The 26,605-nt window shown below is 42.4% G+C and overlaps 1 protein-coding gene across 3 annotated transcripts in view; it reads left to right on the top strand.

Moving 5' to 3' along the window:
- adgra1b (adhesion G protein-coupled receptor A1b) overlaps nucleotides 1–26,605 on the top strand; it is a 68,005-nt gene that overhangs the window by 32,024 nt on the left and 9,376 nt on the right. For 2 of the 3 annotated variants that reach the window (XM_088385122.1, XM_088385123.1), the window contains exons 13-16: nucleotides 8,589–8,799; nucleotides 9,113–9,321; nucleotides 23,045–23,172; nucleotides 25,928–26,051. In XM_088385122.1, the coding sequence (XP_088241248.1) occupies nucleotides 8,589–8,799; nucleotides 9,113–9,321; nucleotides 23,045–23,172; nucleotides 25,928–26,051 (672 nt within the window). The remainder of the gene's footprint in view (nucleotides 1–8,588; nucleotides 8,800–9,112; nucleotides 9,322–23,044; nucleotides 23,173–25,927; nucleotides 26,052–26,605) is intronic. The other variant, XM_088385124.1, reaches the window with a different exon arrangement.

Raw genomic sequence — 26,605 nt, 5'->3', positions numbered from 1 at the left:
TTTCCCTTGGCGGAGGAGTAGGCACGTTTTGTCCATCTTTTTCCCGTATAGACTAATGTGCAGGACATGCTGAACCTTTTGTTTAAATGTCATCATTTACTCAAATTGCCTGGGATCACTCATGTTAGACTCTTTTAACGAAGCAAGCCGGCATTCATTTGCTGCTGTATGTCCTCATTTTGTTCTTCCTCAATTGTAGCTGCGATACATTCATTTATCATGTACTATCAAGTACTTTGTCAAACTATCCGAGATAATTGGTTTTTTCTACCTTTGTCCTGTATAGTCTGTTGTCTTTGTGTGCGTGTGTAAAAGAGAAATTCACCCAATTATTTTTTATTATTATTTTAGCCATTACCATTTTACTATCCCCACTTATTAGGCCCATATTTGCACCAGAATCCTCTCTGACTTCTGAACAAAAAATTGGTCATTTCTCTTTTTAGCTTGCCTCTATAGTCCTATGTCCACACTGTGGTTAAATGTAAAAAATAAAATGTGCGCCATTGTAGAAACAAGAATACTCCGGGCCAGTTTTCCCTAACCTTTTATCTAATATATGATATGATAACGATATACGATAAGACAATATTTGCAATCTGCAGAAATGTTCAAGTGACCGGTGCAAGCACATTCTTCAATGCAATTGATCAAATCAGTATAGTCAAATTGACATTGTTCACGTATGTCCAGCACAGCCACAGCAAGAATATATATTCCGCCGATCTTTCAATCATTTACAACGGTTGAACGTGTCGTTTGTTTAATACAGTAGTATTCGTGTAATGTAATTAATTTGGTCACCATTGCTGACATAGCGCTGCTATATTCTCCGCCGCCACTATCGGATCACATTCATCATCTGGCTGTGTTGGCATCACTAATAACCACACTGTCACCCACTTTATGAATGCACTTAACTGTTCCCGCAAATTGATCAAAGGCTCTTTTGACATGGGGAAAACGCATGTCTTTTGTATTCATGAGATGTACAGTGTACGCACAGAGAATATCCGAAAAGACAATCATCAATTGCCAGACATGGGATAAAATGATGAAGCTCATAATCTCGTGCTATTCTTCTCCGGCCAAGAGGCCGAAAGCAGAAAACGGCTTTCTTCCCGTGACTCGGCCGGGCTGTTTCATCATCCTTGTCCAGCTTCAACTTCAACCTTTTGGCTAGGACGACAAATCATGTCGTCGGATTGACGCTCATTTCTAGTCCTCCTTCGTGTCATCTTGCCAAGGCAGAAGGAGAAGATGCAGCAGCGGGGAGTCCTTGAAATTGATCTGCTCCCTCTTGTGTATTGCAAGCTGTTTTCATACGCTCACGCTATGATCAACTCTATGGGAGGTACTAGCGACGTTCAATAGAAACAAAACATTGCCTATCACTAACCTTAAACCTGGTTGTGACCAGTATAACATTTCATGCTTAAGTTTTGGTGAGCTTGAGGCCACCCACTGACTGTCTGTCAGCCAGAGATGAGTCATAAGATGGGATAGTGAGTGGCCAGTCAAGTTTCAAAGCACATACAAACAAACAATTGTTCACACTCACATCGAGGAGAATTTGTAGTCTGCAATTGTTGGACCCGGTATTTTTATCTACAATCATTTATAAAAGTGAGCTCAATAAAATGTCTGGAAGCATACTTAATGGCTTTATAACATTTTAATTAGCTTTTCCTCTAATTTACAGTCCTGCTATTGTGGCAAAATGGATTTCCTCCTCTTTATGTCCCTCTAAGGATATTTGTTCTACAATTATTTCATTCTCAATACAAATATTATCTGATGTTACGACGGCACAATTGGGAGCTCAACTGTTCTCAACGATAACAACTTGTGCCGTCTTCGTTGAACGGGTTCTTTCATTATTATCACTTCTAGATTCAGACGGATGCTGCTTTGCGCCGATAACTCCCTTTTTATTGCCCACTGTCTAGATGTTATCCATTCCATTTTCAGAAACTAGATTTCAGACTGCTGTGTCAAGCAATGCAAGATGACTGGAGCTACAACGGAAAATCCCAATCATGCGATATGCATCAGTATTTATAGATGGCTCAATGAAGCCACATAGTCCCAGTTTAGACCAGTGCTTTTTGACAAAACAGGACGAAACGTTTACATTTTATACAAGCTTAGAAAAAGGAAGAAGACTGTGTATTGGGCTGTCAGAAGAAGCGGATTTGTAATTTACCTGACAAATGTTAATTGCATATGCTGAATTATATTTATGATTTAGCATTCATTCAATTATATTAATTATGTGTGTTTATTATATGAAGTTATATAGAGCACCCACATCATATTTTTAAAAAATCTATTTCTCAATATTTCTTAAGGCGGCTTGGTGTGGTTTCTGGGGTGGGCATAAATTTTTGGATCTTGCCTTTTTTCTTAAAAAAGAAAACACAAAACAACAGAAGGCCTTTGTGGGGGCTTTTTTTGAATGTCTGGAATGAGCAATTTTCTCAGGTTTACAAAGAGGAATGCATGTAGTACATGTGCTGGCCAAATACTTAAACAAGGACCCCCTGATTGACACCTGTTTTTTTTTTTTTTTTTTTTCCTCCCACCGAATTAATGACTTCCCTATTTGAACTCCATGCTGCATTAAACACAGCTCTTGCAGTTATTTATTCATGTTCCTTGGAGTCAGGAGCATGCACACACTTGTGCCTTTAAGTGAACATACCCTGGCAGAATTTGAAAGATTAGTTGAGGAAAACACGAATGATCATGGAAAAACATTTAGTATTAATCAGATTCAAATTTAAACTTCAAGGCATTGAAGAACAACAAACAAAGTGATGATGGTGGTGGTGGTGAAGAAGTAAAGCGATAGTATCCATTCAACCACCATCAGTGGTATTTTCCCCCCCAAATTGCAAATCAGTTCTGATTGAGAAATTTGCTTGACTCCTATTGATAAATTATTTTCAATGTAATAATTTCATTTCTACCAAAAACAGTGACACAGCTGGTTAACTAAATAAGCTAATTCTCAGTCTGTCTTTGTTGTTCAAGTTTGAACCTAAATCCCAAATGTTGAATTGAAAAGATGTGGTTGTGCGAGAAAGAAAGCAGCCCCACTCCTACCAGCGAACTTAATGATTGCGCATGACGTCCGTCCGTCCGTGCGTCCGTCCGTGCGTCTACCTGCTGTTTCTATTCAAGCCTCTTTCAGTGGCGTTAAAGTGTGTAAGAATTTCCCCAGCTGTGTAATCCATTGTGGCACAGCACTCTGTTCTCCTGAAGAGCATAAGCAACTCCCAGCCTGGCTAATCCATACTGGAGCTCTTGACACAGTGGTCTACGCATGGAATCCGAGTGGAATCCTAAAGAGGAGGAGATCATCTGTTGCTTTTGCCAGCAGTTGGGCTCATCTTGTTAGTGGACCCACTCTGCATTCAAACTGCCTCCAGCTTTTCTCTTTTTTATAGGATGACGTAAGATAGCTGGCTACTGGAACGTCACTTCAGCCAGTCAGGCCTATTTTGAGTATCACTAGTATTTGCTGTTTGGCGATGATACGTATCTTTATACTACTGGTGGCCAATGAGACAATGTGTGTGATGTAGTTGATGCCCAATAGGTTTGTGACTTTCAGGTTTTTTTATGCATCATAAAACTTTACTAGCACTCAGTGTAGAGGGGCCTTAATGGTTGAATATTGGATGGATATCTGTGTTGCGCTTTTAACATCATTTGGCTAAATTAGGCGACGAACTAAACTAAAACGAAGCAACTAAAAAAAAATGGTAAATAGTTGAAGCGCTTCTCTGATGAGTTGTTTTTGAAAACAATCATGCTCTGTTTTTAAAACATGAACTTTCCTCCTTGTTTTATTATTATTTTAGCCTGTTCTTTTTTTTTGTATCACATAAACCTGACATTTTAACAGGTACTAGCCATAGACTTTATTTCCACTGAAGGAAGCAATTGCCTTTGTAATTAATGAGCTTGGTTAGGAAAAAAAACGTTGCCACTTTAACAGAAAAGACGGTGACAAAGAGAGGCAAAATGGGGTCCAAAGCACAGCAATTAAGATCTATAAAGTGGTCAGATGGGGGAAAAAAACGCGTTTCATTAAGATGCTTGTCGATTGTGTAGAAGCAACAATCAAGAGGACATGATATCAAGTTTCCATTTCACGTGCATAAACTGTGGCTTGTCGATTGTGTAGAAGCAACAATCAAGAGGACATGATATCAAGTTTCCATTTCACGTGCATAAACTGTGGCTTGTGCCGCAAGACAGTGAGTCATATGGTGCAAGTTCCAAATGACCTACCTGTGAGTCATCAACACCAGCAACACCCTGACCTGAACAAACAATATGGAAACTTCAAATGAATTTCTTTTAAGTAGGGGGGATTTGCGAGATGTATTTGCAACAAATGCTTTCCCGTGAATTTAAATGGAATGATTAAGAAAGGGGACATAAATAACAGTTGGCTTGGGAAGAAGTGTTTGAATTTTGATTTGGTTTGTGTCCTCCAAGCATACTGTTCAGTCTGCATGTTCCTGGCTCTACTTCAGTTCCAGCAGGCGATCATTAGAGCTTTTAGGTCCTGGCAGCCCCACAATGCTCCAAGAATCTGGCTGTTTTCTGGGAACCACTACCACCACCAGGAATACAAGCTTATTTTGTAATTGCGTTGGCGCCTATTAGAATGATGGAGGGACAGAAAGAAACCTTTCAGGGATGAAGTGAACAATGATGAGACTGATGGCAAATTGTTGACGTTTTTAAGGCTTCTTTTCTCGTGAATCCATCCCTGCCTTCGTTTTTGCCAATATTAATGCTTAACGAACTTGTTGGGTTTTTTGGACTGAATAAAAGGATGTTATCATACATATACTACATATTTTTGTGGCAGGGGAAAAACGACATGACTATGTAGCATCCATATCTCATACTTCCTCATTCATCAGGAATCAGACATGTCCTGTCATAACACATTATGGTCTAGCTGCGCTGAGAATAAAAGAGGTCCTGACAGACTAAAAGTCCTATTTGATACAAGGGAACATTTTATCGTAAGGCCAGTTGCTTGTCTTCTGAGTCCAACATATGGTTCAGTTTCCTCAGATGAAATCAAATGATTAAATTATGTGTTTTGATTTTCCTGGTTATCATGACAAACGGGGCCTAAAGGGACTTGTTTGTGAGATGGTAGTGACGAGTGAACATCAAATACACGTCAGTGAAATAGAGCCAGTTTTTTTTTTGTTTTTTTTTTGTATGGCCATGCTGTGATCACCCTTGAGATAAGTCGTCAAATAGTCCTGGAAAGTGCTTTCCATGATGTTGTTTTAACTTGCTGGTGCGTTGAGTCTATCTATCCCTACTTTTAGTCCATGGTGAATGTTTATCGATGAATTAAACTCCAATTTGTACTCACTCGACTGAATCCCCAAGGAATTTCATTGAGCTGAATGATTGTTTTCTAGTCTGAGGAGTCAATCCCTTGCTCTTGTTGTTTGCTCTACCACTGTGCCCTTGATGAGGAAAATGGAAGTTCCATTTGATTAATGTGGGAGTAACCGTGTGCATGAGCGACACGATGAGAATATCAAGCCCATTGCAACGCTGGGCAATGTTATGAATAAGTCACCGTATCCTCTCTGTAACACTTCAATTGTAGCGAATCTAAAATGGTGGTTTGGTGTGTGGAAAAGCACGATTGTTCTCCCCAACTTGTTTTATGCATTTGCTGAGGTGGCAACAAAAATGGAGTTGTGGATGAGCGTGAAGTGTTGATTAAGAATTTATAAAGTGACAAGTAAGAGTAGATGGGGTCCATGTCACGGAGAAGACTAAACAAAGCAATCCAGTGCCAAACATGGCGCCAAAGCTCTCCTTTGAGCACATGAATAATGAAGCAGAAGAAAAGACTACATTCTGGTGTTGCACCACAGTAGTAATAAGAAATGAATTTAACAAGAGCTAAACATAAGCATCAGAACCACAAAGCCTAAGTGGCATTTCTATACTTGCGTTCGACTCCCAAAAGTCTTCATGGTCAGGATGTTGCAGACAAATGAAAACAAACAACTTTTAAATGTAATGTATGTTACCTTTACATTTCTAGTCAATCTATATTAAGAATATGGAATTCAGCTTTTACCATTTGTTTCGAGTTGACATGCAATCATTACAATAAGGTATGCTTTAAATACGATTTGCATAACTCGGTCGGCTCTGCTCCCGAGAAGGAATCCCCTCCCCTCCGTTGTAATCTGTCTTGACAGGAAAAAAAACATCTTGTTTCTGGAGATACAATTTCTGTGAAAGAGCTTGAAAGATCCATAGATTCCCATTGTTCTCAAGAACACACCATGCTGCAATTTCTCTTGTCATCCAGTATCTAAAATTGGAATCAGTTTCAGCAGGTCTGATGCATGATATCGCATCCACTTTAGTTTTACATCTTCAGTAGCCAATATATATATATATACATATCTTGATACTGGCTCCAGATTTGATGTTGCTCGGGGCCCAAGGCGATTCTCTGTGTTTACCTAAGTCGGCCTTCACGTTTGCACACAATACATTAAGCGCTCATAATCAAGCGTGCTTTTCACTGCTGTCCATCTGTTGCAGTCAAGTGAATGTTTTTGATGCAGCACAAGCCTTTGACGTAACAGTCTGAGTCAGAGGCGCCTTGCCCGAGGAGCTGCAGCACAGCTCTCTCCATACAAAGCAAAGAGCACAAATTCCTGCTCTCCTCGCGTCACTCACCTATTTGTCACGGTCACACTGTCTTTCACCATGTCTCGGCTTATGAGGCTACTTGTCGTTACAACAGAAATTATGCAAATCTCCCATTCTGCTCTTCAGCAATTCTGCTGGTCAGAGCACCAGCTGTTCTGCTTGTTCTCAAGCTGTGCTGCTCTTCACCATCCATCCATCCATCCATCCATCCATCCATCCATCCATCCATCCATCCATCCATCCATCCATCCATCCATCCATCCATCCATCCATCCATCCATCCATCCATCCATCCATCCATCCATCCATCCATCCATCCATCCATCCATCCATCCATCCATCCATCCATCCATCCATCCATCCATCCATCCATCCATCCATCCATCCATCCATCCATCCATCCATCCATCCATCCATCCATCCATCCATCCATCCATCCATCCATCCATCCATCCATCCATCCATCCATCCATCCATCCATCCATCCATCCATCCATCCATCCATCCATCCACGGCATACCAAAATGAATAGAATCCTCAAACGGGCACAATGAGGCTTGCGTCGGCACAGAAATCAGGATACGCCAGTTTATCCACTTGTGTGACGGGTGTTAGAGGGTTAAGGAACTCTTGCTCGAGCTCAGGAAAACAATGCGTTGTCTACACAGGGAGTTGCATCTGCAGCTTCTATCGCACTCACTGCCTTGTAAATCTTTTTGATGCATCATGTAGAAAGAGATGCGAAGACAAGTACACAAGATAAGATTGCTTGGAAAACGTTTCCTCCTGGGGTCAGCTGACAGAGGTTCACGGCTCTAAGAGGCTCCTCTTTGAGTGCCTTTCCAGCTCCAAAGAGGCTCAGTTCCTCCTCAGCACGTTTCCAAATTTCGATACTCAGCGTAGTGTGGAAAACAGACCACCGTCTTAAGATGTTTGGAAAACAACACACATATATCCAAGATGTTCTCTCTTTTGTACTCTTCCGTGTGGCAGGATGAAAATCAATCGCCTTTTCCGAATGGGTCAATGCGGCTATAAGGCAGATTCAAATGCAAATGAGTTTCATAAACAAAACAACAATCATGCATGTCCAGAGGTTTTAGTATTTCATTTTGCCAATTTTGACATTTTTGTTTTGTTTAACACACTCAATTTTAATTCAAAACCTAGCGACACCCCTGGCACCATTCACACTTGTAAGTCATTTAGTCTTCATCTAGACTAACATAGATATTTTTGGAATGTGGGAGAAGGCCGCTTTCTCTGCAAAAGACATAGAGTGGCACGCGATATCCTCACAGGAAGGCTGGAGGCAAGATCCAAACCCTGAACCTCCTAGGAGTGAGGCAGTGTTGCTCGCAACTAACTCGGTGCTGCCACATTTCTGTCATCCATCATCAAAAGTGTTGATAGTCACAACTCATAAGTCATACTTTATCGTAAGTCATCCTTACATGTAGATGCAATGAAATACATTTTCATGTCACTTCCATGTGTGTATTTCTCTCAAAACCACTCAGTGTCACCAGTTTTCTTTTTTTTGGGGGGGGGGGGCAACATGTGAAAAGAAGATCAAGTCAGACCAGTTGTCTCTTTAAATCAAACGGCAGTGCTGATGTGCCCTCAAGCTGAAATGGTAAGAACCATTTCCACCTCTGCGGCAGGGAGTCTGACCAAATAGGCACGCTTCAAAAGGGATTCGCACTGCCTTGCTCTCTTGTGTTTGATGGTTTCTTCCATAGAGGATAACAAAGCCATTTGTCTTGATTTATTTTTGATGTGAGTTTTTTTTTTTCCCCTGCACGTGTCCCTTGGCAAATGAGCTGACTTAATGTTGATGTTTTACGTTGAATCCGCAGAACTCCGTGGCAGTCGCCTCCATCCATTTACCTCTGGCTGCTCCGCACACCTCCTCCTCTGCCTTGCAATCTGTTGATAACTCCACTTGCAGGCTGCAGTTCATCGTATTCCGCAATGGCAAACTCTTCCCGTGCACGGGGAATTCGTCCAATCTCGCGGACGATGGGAAGCGCAGGAGCGTGTCAACACCAGTTGCTTTCGCCAAATTAGGTAAGAGGAAATCCATTTGACCATATATCGTGCCGGTATGTCAATGCCGTCTTGTTATGGCGTCACATTTTCGCCTTCCAAATAAATACTACGCAAGCTGTGTCTGGGACTTGTTTATTTTGCACCACTGGATTGCACTTTTGAAACAGCGTCATGCGTGCGTTTGTTTGTATGCATGCATGCATGCGACGATCACACTTTTCTTTCTTTTTTTGAACGAGTGCACTGATCGACTTTTAGGTTTTATATACTGAATACATCACCCCCCTCTCTCTCTCCCTGTCTTTTTTTCCCCCTTTTCGTTTTCCCGCAGATGGCTGCAGCCTGGGGAGCGCCGTGCACTCCGTCACTATTGCACTCAGGCACTTCGCACTGGGGGTAGAGCCCACCGCAGCCTATTGGGACTTTGACCTGCTGGATGGACATGGTGGTTGGAGGGCAGAGGGCTGCCACATAACAGGCTCCGGTGGAAACACGACCACCATTCACTGCACCCATCTTAATAACTTTGCCGTGCTCATGGTGAGTAGTCAGTCTATGAGATGGCAGTGTCATTCATGTTCGCAGCCTCCCCCACTTCCAGCCTGTTCTGGGTCGAAAACATCGTTTCCCAATAAAGGATAGCTGGAGTCACGTGTTGTGAGAGCTTTGGTGAAGGGGGCATTTAAAAGCTCCCTTTGTTGGTGTATTTCTCCGCAGATTAGTCAAATGCGTGGATTAATTTTTTTTAAATATTCCGCGTAGTCGACATATGTGCCAAATGCTCTTGATAATTCCGAAATAAGGAATATCTTTGAGGGGGAAGAAAAGCAACCTATTTTTAAGGGCTCCTTTTTCCCCTCCCATAAAGAGAATAAGAATAGAAGCGATGGTCTGAGAAGGAAGGAAGGAGCGAGCGAGCGAGCGAGCGAGCGCCTGCCTGCCTGCCTTGTCAGGAGCTATTCGCCTTGGAGCGCAAGTGGTGTTTTAATTGGTCGCAAGCATCGCGCCGAGAGAAAATGTTGGACTATGAAGCCTAGCATGGCTCATTTGTGCCGCTCAAGTTGATGTGGACGCCGGCGAGATGCCTCCTCCAGTCGACGTCCCCTCTTCACGCTGATTTCATAAGGATAATAACCAAAGCGCAAGTGGCAATCGCTTCGCCCGGGTGGCTCCATGCACAGAGCCGCTTTTGCACCTGCTCTGATTCTTATTTTATTTTCTTTTTTGGATGAAAAGAAATCCTCCGGATGTTTACCGAAGAGTGGGATTCGTTAGACTGGGAGGTCAGTTCTCAGTGGAGCATGAAAAGGGATGGTGTGCTTGAAATGCTTGTCGCTGCTTTCCAAGTTGCCGTTTACCTGCATATTTTATGAGCTCGATTCAGCTTGTTGGAAAGAAGCTGGCTGGCCGGCTGGCTGGCTGGCTGGCTGGCTGGAAAACGCCGCATAGGAATGACAAAGTGTGGCCATGCAGGCAGCGTGTGCGTGTGCCTGTGCTCGGGGTGGCGATGGTGCTCGTGGGTGTGTGGGGGTGGGTGGGTGGATGCATGTGAGAGTGCAGGTGTCCGTGGAGAATACTAAACTGTTAGTACATCCGAGCAGATGTCATTTTGTAATTGCGTGCATTTTTCTCCCAAATACCTGGCTTGGAGAAGAAGGCGCACGTTTAGCGTGCACCCACCCGGTGGCTGCAGGGAGCGCGATTGATAGAACGCGACGTTTGTCCTTTTCTGCCTTCTAATCACCGACGTTAACTTCAATAGTGACACGCGTCTGTCCTGTCGCAAATGTGGGATTTCAATTGTGGCTGTGCAACTCAACGCTCTGTTGGAAGGAAGGAAGCCTTTGCGTTTGCGTTTGCGTTTGGGATTGCGCGTCAGTGAATGCAGTCACCACACCCGCCTGGTCTCTGCAGTGCCCGCGAAAAAGACCCCTGTTAACAGACCTGTGACATCACGCTGCCTTGCTTTAACATCAAATGTTGCTATTCTTTTTCTTTTTCGCAATCTCTGTCATGGACATATTTGCTCGGAAGGCTTTCGCCAGCACCAGACCTGTTGCTTAATTGTGTCATGTCACGCTTTCAAGCATTTCCTCGGAAGACCGCTGCCCTCCGAGTCGTCCGTATTAAGCCATTTATGACCCAATAGTGAGTCTATAAGGAAATAATGCCACTCTGTTCACTGCTGCAGTGCTCCTTGAGGAAAATCAGGTCAACTTGCTGTAAAATTAGTTCCATTGCTGTGACAGTAAGGCAATAAGAAGTGCGGCAGTGATTTATCGCACAAACACAACAGTTACATCACTTTCTAAACGTAACCGGATCACTTTCTGCGCCTTCAAGAATAGCTTATGGGGATCAAATGCATGATGCCTTATCATGTTTTTGCCAATAATGCCACACACATTATGGAGGTGTGTGATGCTGCGTTTATGTGCGAGATGGAGGCTACAAATCAGTTGACAACCCAATACAATTGTCCCTGGTGACTGACTAAGGCTTTATGAGAGAAATCAAAGTACTTCTTTGAGACTCTCTTGGACTTGTGATCAGAAAGATAAATACACAGTGGCCACATTCTGATCTCGACTCTCCATTCTAAATACCTCATTAAGATCTGTTTGTCTGTTCCTGGGTGTAATTAGGTGGAATTTTTCTTAGTGATGTGTTACACAGTCTCACCAATTATTCAACACTCAGCTATGTTAGGACAGCTTGCCCAAATGCATCTCCCCCAGAATTCTAATGAGAGCAGAGCTCTTCTGAATGTTGAACGTTTCAGGACCGGGGACAGCTCCTATGGCTCCCCCTACCTTACCTACCCTCGCCTTCCCCATCTCGCATGGCCGGCCTTGTCTGTCTGCGGCGAGGGCTGACTCACGCGTTTACAGCAATGCAGCCTCGTCATTTGTCTCCATCATTGTGACGAGCTTCTACGTATCCCGCACTCAACCAAAACACACATCTGCTGTGGCTTCTGTATGCTTAAAAGGTCACAGAGAAGCGCAGTCATGTTAATTAGTAAATTGCTGTAAGTAATGCAACGTCTTGAATATGCCAGCTTCAACAACTGCTCTTCAATCATAAATATGAAGACAAGAATGTCCTTTCATGGGGTGGATATAGTTCCAGGAAAAAAGTCATGACGTTCCTCTTGTGTTGATGACTCCTCTGGGATGTCTTATTCCTGAAAATGTTTGATGGGTCTCAGGACAGTCACGTTTTTTTCACACACCCAAATATGTGTTATGGAGTGGCTTTGTAAACTGCGGCACAATCATGCTTGATGAGAAATCAGGAGCCTTCCCTAAATCATTTTCATAGAATCATATGAAATGTCTTCCAAGGATCCTGAGGCTCACAAAGCCCAGCAGACAGCGAGCGACTCGGCTGAACACAGCTGTTCAGAGGACGGCACAATGTATGGGGATGTTTTTACGAGTGGCTGACTGTCAGCAACTACTTTCGGTGAGCAGCGTTGCAAGGTCATAGATTCGACAGCAATTAAAAATGTCCCGTTCTAACAAAAATCCTGTTTGTGGGTACTAAGCAAGAGCCAGGTCGTACCCCCGCAGTATATATATTGTAGTTTACAATGAGACCTACTTATATTTCTAGTTTTATTGGTATCTTTGGCGAAGCGCGCCGAGTCTTATTTGCCTACTAAACTGAACGCAGTCAGCGAATGCAACGACTACATTTGAGGCCAACCGCCTTCTTTGAAAAATCCACACTCACTTGTTGAGGATGATTCAAACAGCCTCAAAATTGTGTACCACCATCCTTGTGTAGTGTTAAATCTTGAATTTCTTATGACAAATTGAGAGTTTGATAATCATGTCTTGTAGCACTGAGTGAACGTCAAGAAATATAGAAGCAACCCCAAAAATATTTACTCTGTTAAAATAGAGTATGGAAGCAATGTGTATGATGAGATTTGGTTTAATACAGCTGTGGTTTAGCTCGTGCAACCAAATATTCCATGCATGTACATTTAGTTTCAACTTGGTCATGATATCCTATCATAAATCTGCCTCCTTGTAGTAAAATTAGTCAAGCGTATTAGAGATACACGTCAACCTTGAAAAGAAAAAAGCCAAAGCTGCAGGAAGGTTGAAAGATGGCAGCAGTGTATTTGCGCTTGCAAATAATGTGTGGCAATCGGCAAGAGTGAGGCAGTGCACGTCAAGGAATTACCTTGAGGCGCACACGCAATTTTGGCTTCCTCCCACGTTATAAAAGAGATCTTGGTCCTGCACAGAAGGATGACATAGGTTCAAGAACACATCTTGTTTGGATTCTGGGGCGGATTCTGTTCCATAGCAACTGTCTTCATTTTATAGACAATTGCTATAGCGTGTAAACAAGACCAATAGCCATCAAAGCCATACCTCACACTTTGGGACTTGGCAAAGGTAATAAAGCCCAGGCTGAAGACAAAAAAAAAAAAATATATATATATATATAGCAAACCCCCGCGTGGCTACAATTGATTCTTTTTAGTATTTTAGTCGTTGAATGAGTCTCTTTGTATACCGTAAAATTAAATTATATATTCTGCTGACTGAAAAGAAAAGACTTTGTACAGGACATGGGTAATCAGTAATTCACCGTGTTTTGGCATTGCGGCTAAGCGTTGGCACTATTATGCCGCGCTCTGGCTCGCAATTGTTCCCAATGTGAGTAGGCAGCCATTCAGCCTCTGACATAAGCATCCACCAATCAGCTTCAACTGTGTGTTAAGTCACATCAACATACTGTACTGCACATACTCTGGCTGTGGCTCATTTATCTCCAATTGTCGCCTGCAGCTGTGTTTGAGTGTGAAAGGGCATCCAGCCACCCACCTCCATCTCCACAATTCTTCCAACACAGACGATCGCTTGCCAATAACTACATAGGGGTGGTTTTTTTTTTTTTTTTTTTCCCCCGAGTAATCAGTTTAGAAGAGACAAATGTATCATAGCTTTTTGATATTGTTTGATTACAGATATGCACTTGTCTCATCATACATGAGTTTTATGATGGTATAGGTAGTCATTGCAGTAAGTAATTGCCATTCCAATTATGTCTACTCCACTGGGAGTCTGATGGAAGAGTGCAGTGGTGCTCCTTATTGTTTGTGACACAAATGTAAATTTGTGTCAACTGTTTGACACTAATTATAAATAATGGGGGAAAAAAGTGCCAGGTGTGGTTGTAGAGAGACCATTCCTAATATAAAATGTCTTTGGTCAACACAATGTTATGAAAGTCAATTTGACTTCATATTTTACCTATTAACATTCTCACTTGTAGCCGTTTGCCAATTTTAGATGTGACAAGTACACTTGACTTCGGGGATACTACGTTGCGTCTGAATCGTATTTATTTATGTATTTATTTATTTATTGAGGTCTCAACTTGGGCAAAAAAAAAAAGTCTTCTCTTTCTGCAGTTTTAATGACGCTACCTGACATTTTTCCAATGTCATTGAATTCATTAGAGCTCTGAGTGACAGACGGCAATAATGAGCATTTTGGGGTAGCGGAAGAGACAAGGTTCCAAGCACACATTTTAGTTTTTCATCTTTATTGAGTAGCTTAGTTGGCAGTTGCGTTAACAAACACATTGGGACTTTAACTTTTAACTTTAAATATACGTGACATAAATCATAGAGGCATTTAAGGTTTTGACTGGCTTAAAAAAAAAAATGTATCAACTGTGAAATCAACCGTACTATCGCAATGGGGTTCCGGAAATAGCTTCACTTCTGAAAAGCTATTTGATGTTTAAAAAAAAAAAAAAGGCTTCTCTACGACCGCACTACTGAGAAATGTAGTTAAGAAGGTAGCGACACTACATGTACCACCTGCCATCGAGCCCGAGAGAAAGACTGTTAAAAATGAGCACATACTGTGTAAATTGCCTTCCCCCCGTGTCTCCGTCTGAGTTTTTGTCACTGAAAGTTAATTGGTTGACTGTATGTGTGTGATGTAGTTATTGGTTTGCACAATGCAATCAAGAGCAACGGAGTTGGAGTGAGTACCCCATTCCGCCACTCTCTGTTGAGCCAGTCCAATCATGCCACTTCTATCTTATTTCATACATTCTGGCCCGTCACCGCTGTACACTGTATCATTGTGATTCCTGCTTAAAAAAACAAAAATGGCAGAGAGGGATAAAGGTGACTCTCATTTCCATAGTAGACTTGGAAAGCATTATTATCCGGTACATGGCGGACTTTTCTAACACAGCCAATCGTAATCAGCATGACCCTTGGCATTCAACCTGCAAGTGGCTTGATAAGAAATCATTCTTAGAGAGGCAGAGTGCAGACAAGGCCTGCAGTTGTCTTTTTGAATCCAGTCTCAGGGTTGAAGAGCTGTGACTGGTTGCTGGGCTTTTAATTAGGGGCAGCTATTGATGCAATGTGCACTCCTGCGAGGAAGATAAGGACAATAGAGATGAGGGTTGCATCATTTTAAGAGGGGATGATAATGTGGCAGGCGCATCTTTTAGCAAGAACTGTTGAAAGCTCTTTGAATTTTTTTTGTCAGAGGGCTTAGACAGTGATCTCCACAAGATGAGTACATATTGTAAACACCAGCTTGTTACAGTAAATATACACTCATTCAAAATGTGTCCAATGTCATTTAGCAAATTTTGTCACAATTAGATTGTTCGTAGGTCATAATAGATGTTAGTAGGTCATAATTATTAAGCGTGCTTGACCACGCCTCTGATCAGAACTGAGACCTGTTTACAAATTTCTTCCATTTTACTGTTGAATACTGTGCAGGGCTCTATAATTGACTTGTGACCAGTCCAGGATGTAATCTGGCTTTGCCTGAAGTCACCCTCAAGGCTCCGGCTCTGGCTCTGGCTCTGGCTCTGTCTCCCTCAACACGAGTGATGTATGGATGTGCTGTATTGCCAATACTGCTACTGCGTTTTCATATGTAATGGATTCCCACCAGTGTGTAAAAAAAAAAAAAAGATTGGGTTGGATAAGGAAAGTAATCTGGAATAAAAAGTGTGCCAAATAGATGATATATAAATATTTTTGTTTTTTAAGTACTGAGATTCAAACATCCAGTATGTGTAACTAATTTGGGTGGAAGAACATTTTTTTTTAATCTTATCCCAAGTCAATCCACATACCCAAAGTGGCATCGGATTTAAATAAGCAATGGGAAACATGGGGGGGAAAAATAATTGGATTGGTTGCTTTATTGGTTTTGCAATTCTGGTGAGATTTGTTGACTAACACAATGTCAATTAGCTGTGCAGTGTCATTTAAGGAGGATTAGAGGCGATTACTTTTGATTGTCTGATCTTGTCTTATGAGTTAGCGACACGATAAATCACTAATTGGGCTTCGAGGTTGGTCGCTGAACATAATAAACGAAAGGACTAAACAATGCTAGGAAAATAATTGAAATTATCCATTTGAATATAAAATTGATTGCAGCAAGGTACAAGTGTAACCGTCTTGGTTTGTTTCTTCTTAAGGATGGAAAGGGTCATCATGCTGTGAAATGATTTGATTTCAATTCACCCTTATATTTTTGGGATGTTTATGCTCACATGACCATTCCCTTGATGTTGAATTTAGGCTGCAAAAGTCTCTCAGACCTTCAAGCCGTGTCATTAAATTTGACTTGACTTAGCGTTTAACTGGGTATCTGTTGTCATACTGCTGCAGTGCATCTTTAAGCCTCTCATCCCATTCCATGCCTTAGCCTTGGCCAAAAAGCTGCCATTTGCATATTGCTCTTTTATGGAGGGAAAAAATAAACACAAATGATATTTCCCAAAAGATATTGAAGCAGTTTGATTCCTCAACTTCTCCGAATCGAGTGGGGGTGTGTAGCAAGCCCGAAAAGGGCACCTACGTACTTGAATAATGAGTCACCATCCTACATCACAACATTGCACATCTTCCACTTTTAAAGGGTAAAGCATGCAAATGACAGACTGCATAGATGAAATCTAAAAGTACATCGCAGATCGATTTCGACATATAATTTATGCATAAAATGGTCAAAGAAATGCCTTAACCCAGAAGACTTTATTCTAAGCAGGGTCAAGGCAAAGCAAACTTGAGGGAAATAAATTGCAGTTGGAACTTGTTTCCTAACAAATAAACACATCCTATAATATCAGATAAAGGCTCACTTTGCTTTTTAAATTCCTAATTTATAAACAAAAAATGGGAGATGACTCATTCCCTTCAACGGAGGCAGTAATACTGCTCATCCCACTGGTGAACGTGTGTGTTGTGTGAATATTGGATAAAGGGTTCCGAAATAGATGGAAAATGCACATTGGTCGTGATTTTGCGGCCAGAATGAGATGCAAACATGTAAATTGCTGGCAAAGGCGTTTTTGTGTCCACTTAAGGCTAAGTGCTACAGATAGCACATCTGTCAGAGGAGAAATGTGTCTGAGCTGTGACCATCGTAAACAATCCGTAATGAAAAATCGGGTCAAATTGCATTGTGCTGGGGAGGTGAGGGAGGGAGGGAGGGAGGGAAGGGCAGAATTGCTTCCAGGGCTGAAGGGGTAATGATTATCTTGTCTCCTCACCCCATGGTATCTTTTTACTATTTTTACTTTCTATCACGCCACCCCCCCTGTCATAAAATGTATTTGTTATGGCATTTTTCATATCCTCTTTGCAAACGTATATCCCTTTTAGTGCATCCGGACCACCCACCGTCCATTCTTTGTCCCAGAGGGATATTAGAAAAATGTGGCTTTTGGATTATATGGGAAAATATTTAAGGTAAATGATCACGTATTATCTTGAAAAAAGATATATTCACCACTCGCAAGGTTTTGCTCTGCTTTCGTACTTTCCAACTCCAGAAATCCACCAATGACTGGTTGATAATAATAACGTTGAATGGATAATTCCCCATGTTATGAAATAATAATCATCATTAAACCCTGACCATCACAAAGTGGCCAGCTCCTCTTGCACTTCTGCACAGGGCAATGTTTAGTTTGCATGGTGATTTCTACAGTGGAGCTCTCCAATGTCCAACATTGCGCAGTCAGCCAGCACTGTCGAAAGACCATTAAAAGGTCACAGCCGGAGAGAGCACACATGAAAATGATGGCAGGCAACAGATGCACGTGAGCTCTGTTACGCTATTAAGCGCCACAGAGGCAGCCTCGTTTATCCTCCAAGATCATTGCCGCTGCCACAGTCTAATGTATTGTTGGAGATGCTGCCTGCCTGCCTGCCTGCCTCTCTGCCTGCCTCTCTGCCTGCCTCCCTGCCTGCCTGCCTGCCTGCCTGCCTCTCTGCCTACCCGCATGCTGTTTCTCTGCTCCACTTTGACTCCATCCGTCCTGTCACCATGTCCGTAAACAGTATCAGAGCAGAATTCAAAACGTTCTGTCCTATTTTTCATTTATTGTGTTGAAGAAATGTGTCCAATGTATCATCTGGCAAGAGAAAAAATATGGAGCAATGCAAGCTGTCTCTGCAAGCTGAGAACAGGGTGTGAACACTGCATCCAAGACGCTTCCCGCATGCGCTTTCCTTTCTATTTTCACTCTTTCGATCTCCTTGCTTGTTAGTCAGCTCAAATATTGAATATATTTGCTCATCTGCAATCACCATTTTAATGATTAAAAAAGAACCCATAGCTGCATTTTATTTTCATTGATTGACAAACCCAACATCAATGTTGTTGATTGTAAATCTCCAATCCAGTCCAATATATTTTATTTCATTCTGATTTGAGGCAGCGCAGTGGCTATGAATAGAAATGTGTGTTTCCCCAAATCAACCTGTGTGACTGTATGAAATAGCCAAACACTTGCACTTTCCTTGAGAGTTTTCAGATATGTCAGAGAATCCCATGTAAATGGGTGTAGGCTAAAATACAATGATTGATTCAGATACTGTTCATTGGCTTCATTAAAGAGAACATTCCCAAGTGCAGCACTTCTTCAAGTCAAGTCAATGTATCAAGATTGTAAATCCTGGATAGCCAAGTTTGTATCAGAGTTGCACGTTTGAATACTCACCATGTGTTGAGTGAGAATATGGTTTGCGTAGTACAGGATGTAGTCATCCTGAGGCCACCGACAACTTTTGCTTGCAAAGAGTTCAATACGCAAAAGTATTAAAAATACACAATACGCATTCCGTTTTACTGAGACAGACGCTGATGGTGCAATCAACTTTTAGGTTCTGATCGTATTTTGTAGTTCTATTCTTTATTATGGTCATAATTATTTGGAACAGGAGGACTGCGAGCGAAATACGTACATGGCTGTGCTCCTCCTTGAATTGATTGTACATTTTAGATCGAAGCAAGTGTTTGGATGGCCTTAAGGTGAAAACACTTCAGATCGGAATGCTAATGAAACAACAGCCCCTCGATGATCCCTTCCATACTCTTGCACGGGACGTTGCGTCCAGGCGCTGGTGATTTCATGCCTGAATGTATCTCCGAGCTGCGAGCTGAGTGACAGCCGCAAGGTGCCGCTGAATCATTAATAAAGCGCATTAGTGGTGCATGGCCATTTTTCAGTCTGTTGTTAAGTCAGGAAGTTCTGTCTCACCAGTGTTCTGTCACACTCTGTTATCCTGTGGGGTGTGGGCAAGCCAGAGTGAGTTTGATTTGCACACTTAGGCTGGTTCCGTTCCAGTGTTCACGGGGCCACTCAAGGATGATAAAATACGGCGCCCGCCGCAAGCCTGCAGGCTGTTTGCCAGAGGATTTTAATTTGTTTTCTTCTCTCTCTTTATTTCCGCCTTCTAATCTACATTTGTGCGCATTCTTCCACTCGCTCATTACAACAGAGCAGAGCGCAAAGTCGATGATGACATTCTGCACTGCGTCGGCAATTTCGATGTCTTCAATCGTATGCAAAGGTTATCAAATTTGCAAGTATACCTGCTGATTATTTACTGGGAGGTTGAACGGATTGTCCAGCGCATAATCAGAACCCAGAGGCTCAAGCGAGAAACGTGGCCTGCAAGCTCTCAGCGCCATTTACTTGCGCAGACCTGAACCTCGTACCACTGTGCCCGAGCGCCCAGATTACGCATGAGATCAAGTTTAATTGACTTTTATAATCTGATTTTGGAAAGGGGAGGGGAGGGGAGATGATGCATTAAAGTGGTAGCATGGGATCAGGCACCTGTTTAGCTGCGTAAGGACAGTAGAGTCGTGTTCAGATGTAACATGTCAGTGCTAATCCAGAACAGGCTAAACGGCAGGCATTGTATGCTAATGGGTCTAATGAATTGTGCTGTCAAAGGGCTGGTCACATTGCTGTGGAAGCAAAGTAATGAAGTGGGCCCCGTATAGTGATGTAATATAATTGTGGGCCTGGAGGAAATGCATTTCCTGGAGCTGGCGCTTCCTGTCCTTAGTTGACATCCGATTGGCTGTGCAACACATTTGAGCTGCCCCAGTGGCTGGTCCATCTTTCATTGTGACAGCTGGGTCAGCAAGGGGGCTTTCAACTTTACAATCTGTTACACGGGACATTGAAAGCGGAACATTTGGTCAAACCAAATCACTTGAATGAATCCACCATATCTGTAGAACTGTCCTTTGTGCTGCCTTGTACTGCCTATGCTTAATACGTAGTATACGATGTGATTGCTTCTGAACCTTCTCTGCTCTTCCATCCGAGATCTCGGTGAAGTCATGTTTGTTCTCGCAACATGGAATTGATGTTGATCTACTTCCCTGAAATTAAAACGGACATCCTATATCGTTGCACGACGCAGTGGGTTAGTGACTTAATTTGAACAAGGTGGCTCTCGCCTACTTTGCCGCTGAAAATAGGAAGGATCAACAAGCTCTAAAAGTATTAAGATCTCCTACTGGGCTGGTAGTAAATCCTGACTGTACGCTATGTGTGTACGTATGCGTGAATGGGGTGTCCTGCTGTTCATGTTTACCTCCCCTGCTTCTGGGGCTTCAGTCACAACTGATTCATAGTGTTGCAAGGGTGATGATGCAAGTCTCTTCACTTCCATTTGGCAAGAGTCCACGGGGCTGCTACCATGTCTTGAAGGGCTTTTGAAGCAGTCCCACAAAACATGCTGTGGATAGATAAAAAGGCTTGGGGAGTTGCGGGAAAATGTGCACTACGTATGTGACTCCGAGCAGCAGAGGCGCTGTTTATTCCATTTCCAAGAATTTGACATCATGAAGGTCGCGGGCATGCTTGAGCCTCTCCCAGCTACCAACCGTGCATGTTTTTGGAACGTACCCGGAGGCACCCAGAGAACATGCAAACCCCACAAGGGGAGGGAGGGTGACCCATTAGCCCCTACTATTGACAAGCCGCCGCTGATTTCAATCACCAGCTAATGCTGGGGAACCATTTGTATCAGATTGGGAATTGTCTTTATTTTACTTTGCTTCATTCTTCTCTACTTTGTACAAGCAGAAGGAACAGCCCTGGTATTCATTGTGATGTGACACAGATCTTTTCTTCTTCTTTTACCCATACTACAAGATAGATGAGCTCCTTCACTCCTTCAGCGGCTCACTCAGTAATAATTCACATGCTTTTTCGTTGAAGAAGGAGCTGGATGCGCGTATAGTCTACTTCACGCCTGGCTGGGACCTGCTCACTACCAGTCGACCAAATACAAGTACAAAATACACCTCGCCCCATGTGCTCTTTTTCCCAAAAAATAATATATAAATAACGGCAGGATGGATTGGTCTGATTCCGAAATCCTTGACTCCCCAATAAACGGATGCTATTTCAAGCGCATCCTTTAAATGAAAAGCTCCATTTCAACACATTGTCTTGCTGATGCCGTGGGCTTTTGTTTTCCATCAACATCATTGCACATCATTATAATTGTAATTAACCAATTTTTATTGTCCTTCTATGACATCGCTCTGAGGGTAAATACAAACACCATATTTGCTTGTTAAACATTAATTAACAAACTGGTTGAAGCTGTTTGATATTTTGGAACCCCATTTGCTCTGTCATGAGCTCTCAAATGAAAGTACAGCACATTGTTGTGCCATCGAAGATCTCGGTGCTCAAATGAAATTATTTGCAGTGCAATTTTATTTTGACGATCCGTTGTAAAAACAGGATTTCTTCGTATTTCTTTTTGGATTGTTTGTATTTTTCCATTCTAGCAATTCCAGGAGATGAATGAGTTTTCTTTGGAGACTATTGACAATGTCATTTTTAATGTTTTAGTAGTTGCAGTTTTTCATCCAAAGGCTGATTCAAGATTCCAATGGCTGATGTCTGGTCATTTCAAAGTCAGGATCCCAAAAACGGGATCATCCTACCATGACCAAGCAGTAAATTGTCTTTGGCATTTTGTTTTCTTTTGGCTCCAAGCCATCATCAGACCCAGTGATGTTACTGGGATTGACTATTTTGGCTGTTCTATGTTTGCCGCTGCCCTGGCCAAAAAGCCTTCACCCTGTACTATCTTGCAGCCTTGTTCATTTCAAGGTCATGTCTTCATCAGTCACCGACCGATAACAATGCTATTAGATAGTGTAGACTGTATGCACATTACGTTTGGGAAATGGATCTGTGTCATAGGGCTGGCTGGCTGGCTGGCTGGCTGGCTGCCAACTGAGCTGACCGTGCTATGGATATGATGTATAGAGTCCTTCATTTTGCATCATGAAATCCAAACATCAGTGTTGGGTGTCATATCCCCTCTCCAGCCTGTGTGTTAGGACCCAATACTGTCACGTACTTGCTTGATCTAAGCAAGCACAGACTTATTTGTAAAATTGTTTGTAGATATCACCATTCAATAGTCCAGCGTCCAATATTTGCTTTTCTATCGCGCCATCGGGATGGAAACTATCATTTTCATTCAACAGATATTATATGAAGCTCATAACGTTATTTATTATCATGTTGAGTAAGATCCCAACGGCGCTGTGCTGATAATACTTAATGAGCACTGCCTATAACAACACTTCTTTGAATTTTGCGTTGCAATCTGGCTCCCAAAAATGCAATATGTAAACACCTTGGCGGTAGGTTGAATGGACGGTTGTTTGTCCTCGTGGCTTCTTTGTTTGATGTTCTTGTATACAACTTTTTGTTACAACCGTATTTGCTTTTTTAAAGTTTGAGTTGAGAATTCCAAATGTGAGATTTACATTTCATCGTCTTTTCTTGGTGCAATTTTCTAAAGATGGAGACCAACACTTGCTCATTATTATTTCTCATTTAACTGAACCGCTGGAATGACTTGTCATGAAACTGCCATTTTTTTTTCTTTTAATCTCCTCCGCAGGATCTGAAGAAGGTGCTGTCTTTCCCCCCATACCCAGCGGAGTTTTTGCACCCGGTCGTGTATGCCTGCACGGCGGTCATGCTGCTCTGCCTCTTTGCCTCCATCATCACGTATATAGTGCATCACAGGTAAGAAAAGTCACACCTTTTGCAGATATACTACGTACTGTATATGCTGAAGGAAGGGGACTGGCAATCAGTCCTGAGTGCACAAAGCCTTAGTCTGGCTTCACGCTGTGAGAGTCTTGATCCTCTCATCATTCTGTTTCCAATTGAAAATGGAGAAATGGCTCAATGCCATGGGTTAGTGAATCCCTCAAACAGACTTCATCTCTTCATTTGTGCGCCTTTATTCTGAACGTGCCGAATGCGGTGCGGCCACTTTAGTCTGGCTGAAAACACGGCAGCTGCTTTGACTAAAGCCCCCATCCCACTGAGCGCTGAACAATTGCGAGTGTTTTCCAAGGCAGCCAAACTCGGATGAGAAGACAACCACCGCTCAGTGGGATAGGGGCTTAAGAACATGTCAATCATATATGCACGCTAAGTGTGTGTGTGTGTGTGTGTGTGTGTGTGTGTAAATGCCCCTTGAATAATTTTCAACAAAAATCCACCACCCATCATGTTTTATGCTTCACTCCAACAGATGCGCAAATATTTGCTGCTCGACACCATTTACAGATTTCCACCAGTTATTATTCTATTTGGTTAACTTGAAACAAGACGAGTGGCATAATCTGGCCTGCTGAATTGTAGCATCATTTATTGCCATCGTACTCTCTAAAGTAGCTTCATTAAATAACGGCTTTAGAATGAAACGATACTAAATTGATCCATGCATGTCAACGTTCTTATTATTCAAAGACAAAAAAGTCTCATTTAAAGTGAGACAAATGTAGTCCATGTATTGTCAACGCTTTAAAATGTCCAACGTGAACAGTTTCCCGTCAAGGACACGCATTTTCGCATCTCTTCTCTTCTCTCCCCTCCTCTCCCCTCCCCTCCCCTCCCTCCTTCATTCCCTTGTCACCCCTCCGTACTAAACACCATCTCTGTTTGGTAACACTTAAATTGTGTAGTATCACTCAAGCTGATAGTCGGTCTGTGAAGCACTAACAGGGTGATAAATGGGGGAAAATACGAAAGGGAGTGCTCAAGGCTAGACTCACTAGATTATGGATTGTGGAATCTCAAATGATTATACACATGCTTTTTACCCTATGCTAAAGGGATGATGAAAGCAGTGGCTCTCAAATGTTTTCTGTCATGTTCCCCCTTTCAAGTAGTAGTAGTAGGAGTAGAATTTCATTTTAGTTTATCCTGTAATGTAGGGAGTGTTTTTTGCAAATGTCAGTCTTCCTCTTCTCTGAATGTGAAATCACAAAAATGTGTAATTTTTCATCATTTTGGTTCTGATTTGGCTCAGATGGAATGAATATTCATAACATTTCCCTACTCCCTGTGTTCTGTATCCATTGCTCTCAGTCCAATCCAAAGGGTTGCCTGAGCTTTGGCTCCCTTTTTGATGTGTCTGTCTGTCTGTCGTTGGAGCCCGAACTCAGCCAGGAGCTTGTGTTTTAAACGAAACGTTTGGACCCGTAATTGAGATCGTGCAGAGTTGTAAATGGAATATATTATCAAAATGTGACTTTTTATTGCCGCTGTACGCACGTTTGTGTCTCTCTAGTGCCCCACACTTTGATTCAGAAGTGGGCTAATTAGAATAAGAATTATTGGGAAGCGACCAGAATGAAGATCTGCAATTCTGGAGTGCAAAAACTTTTTCTTACCCTAAAATTTAGTTTCAGGGCTCAAACATGAGACACAAAGACAGCTTAATTCATGTCAGACTCTGGAGGAAGGGAGTCTGCAGGGTTGCAGGTTAATGTACTTGACCCAATGAAAAGCCAGCGCAGAGCCTATGAAAACCTCCTTCCAGGGAGGCCAGCAGCCAGCTTGATTTATGGCCTCTTTGCTGGATGCACTTCAATACCTGGACCGTAGCAGAGACAGTAGCAGCAGAAGCAGCAGCTCTTTTCCAGACCTGTGAATTCTGGCACCCCTCATGCTGCACTGCTGCCAATGATTGATCGACGTGGACTTGGCTCAAGTGCGACTGGATCACTTTTTGGAAAATTGACCATTTTCATATTTTATATTGAGACAACGATTGCAACAAAAATAGTTGGTTCATACAGGACCGTGTGTCCAACTGTATGTTATGGTTTGACCTCTTTCATCGACTGTATTTTCAGAACGCGCTGAAGTGGGTTAAGTGCCTTGCCCATGGCTGTGCAACCCTGGGCTCAAATCTAATACAAGTACATACTTATTACAGGGCGCTTCAATTGCGCTAGCCAACTGGAAACAATTCCCATGTGCATGTACTCTGTGTGGTGACATGAATGACACTTTGCCGCAGGTCCGTGGCTTTAAACAAATTTGAGGTAGCCAACTGTAATACACTTAAGGAGTTACTGCCGCTATTTCATGTCAATTTCATGAAGTGGTACGCTCTTTAGTGCTGCTCCCGTGGATTCAATTTTCACTCAATGCCAGTGTGAGGTTGAGGAAAAATTGCCGTGTCCATATGTGTGCCCTGTGATTACCGTGATGTCGTTCACCTTTGTATATGCACCGTATATACAGAATATATATTTTTTTATACTTTGTCAATACTCCAACATTAACCATTTGTAACTAATTAAACAGACACTACCATTCAATAAAAAAAATTGCTTGTCAATTACCAGGGAGATTTGAAGAAGTTGAAGAGACAAACCTTTCAAAATCTTTCTTTGCTGAACAAAATAGATGTAAAATGCTGGTTCATAACAAAGTATACGATTGCTCATTTTCTCTGTGTTGCTGTTTGTTTTGGCAGCGCGATCCGCATCAGTCGGAAGGGATGGCATATACTTCTCAACTTCTGCTTCCATACGGCTCTGACCTTCGCTGTGTTTGCTGGCGGCATCAATCGAATCAAATATCCCATCATATGTCAGGCAGTAAGTGGCAATCAATGTTTGTGTGTGTCTCATGAATAATACTCCTCTTCATATGGTATGATAGCGTGTCATTTTCAACCCTGTTTTGGCCGAAAAACAGGCATAACTTTTTGTGCCAGTGTAAGTTCAGTCTTGCGTGTTTGTGGCTGTTTGGTTGCGCTCATCTCGGCGTGCTGCCTGCCAGCGCAAGAAGCAGCCTCCCTCCCTCTCTCCCTCCGTCCTTCCCTCCCTCCCTCGCCCCAGACACACCTGCTAATTTGGTGACATTGAGCCATGTTGTGGAATATGTAAAGTGGACCACTGGGAAAGAATGACAAAAATGCTTGAGTGACTGAGCCCCACACATCCAAGCATTGTCATTGAAAATATGCTGTTGAAGCACCACATAGAGTATAGCACGGTGTATTATTATTTATTGACTCACAACAGCATGGTGTGATTGTCAAGGGAGAAGCCGAACAAAGACATGGAAATGAGCCATAATAAAGAGGGAGGGAATGTTTTTGAAATCTACTGGCAATTATTGATGACCCGGTGCACTGACTGCAACACAA

Source organism: Syngnathus floridae, chromosome 9 (genome assembly GCF_059516105.1).
Source record: "Syngnathus floridae isolate MCC-2025c chromosome 9, RoL_Sflo_1.0, whole genome shotgun sequence".
In the NCBI taxonomy this organism is placed as follows: domain Eukaryota; kingdom Metazoa; phylum Chordata; class Actinopteri; order Syngnathiformes; family Syngnathidae; genus Syngnathus; species Syngnathus floridae.
The sequence above is the reverse complement of the archived record's forward strand: the minus strand, read 5'-3'. Positions and strand labels throughout refer to the sequence as shown.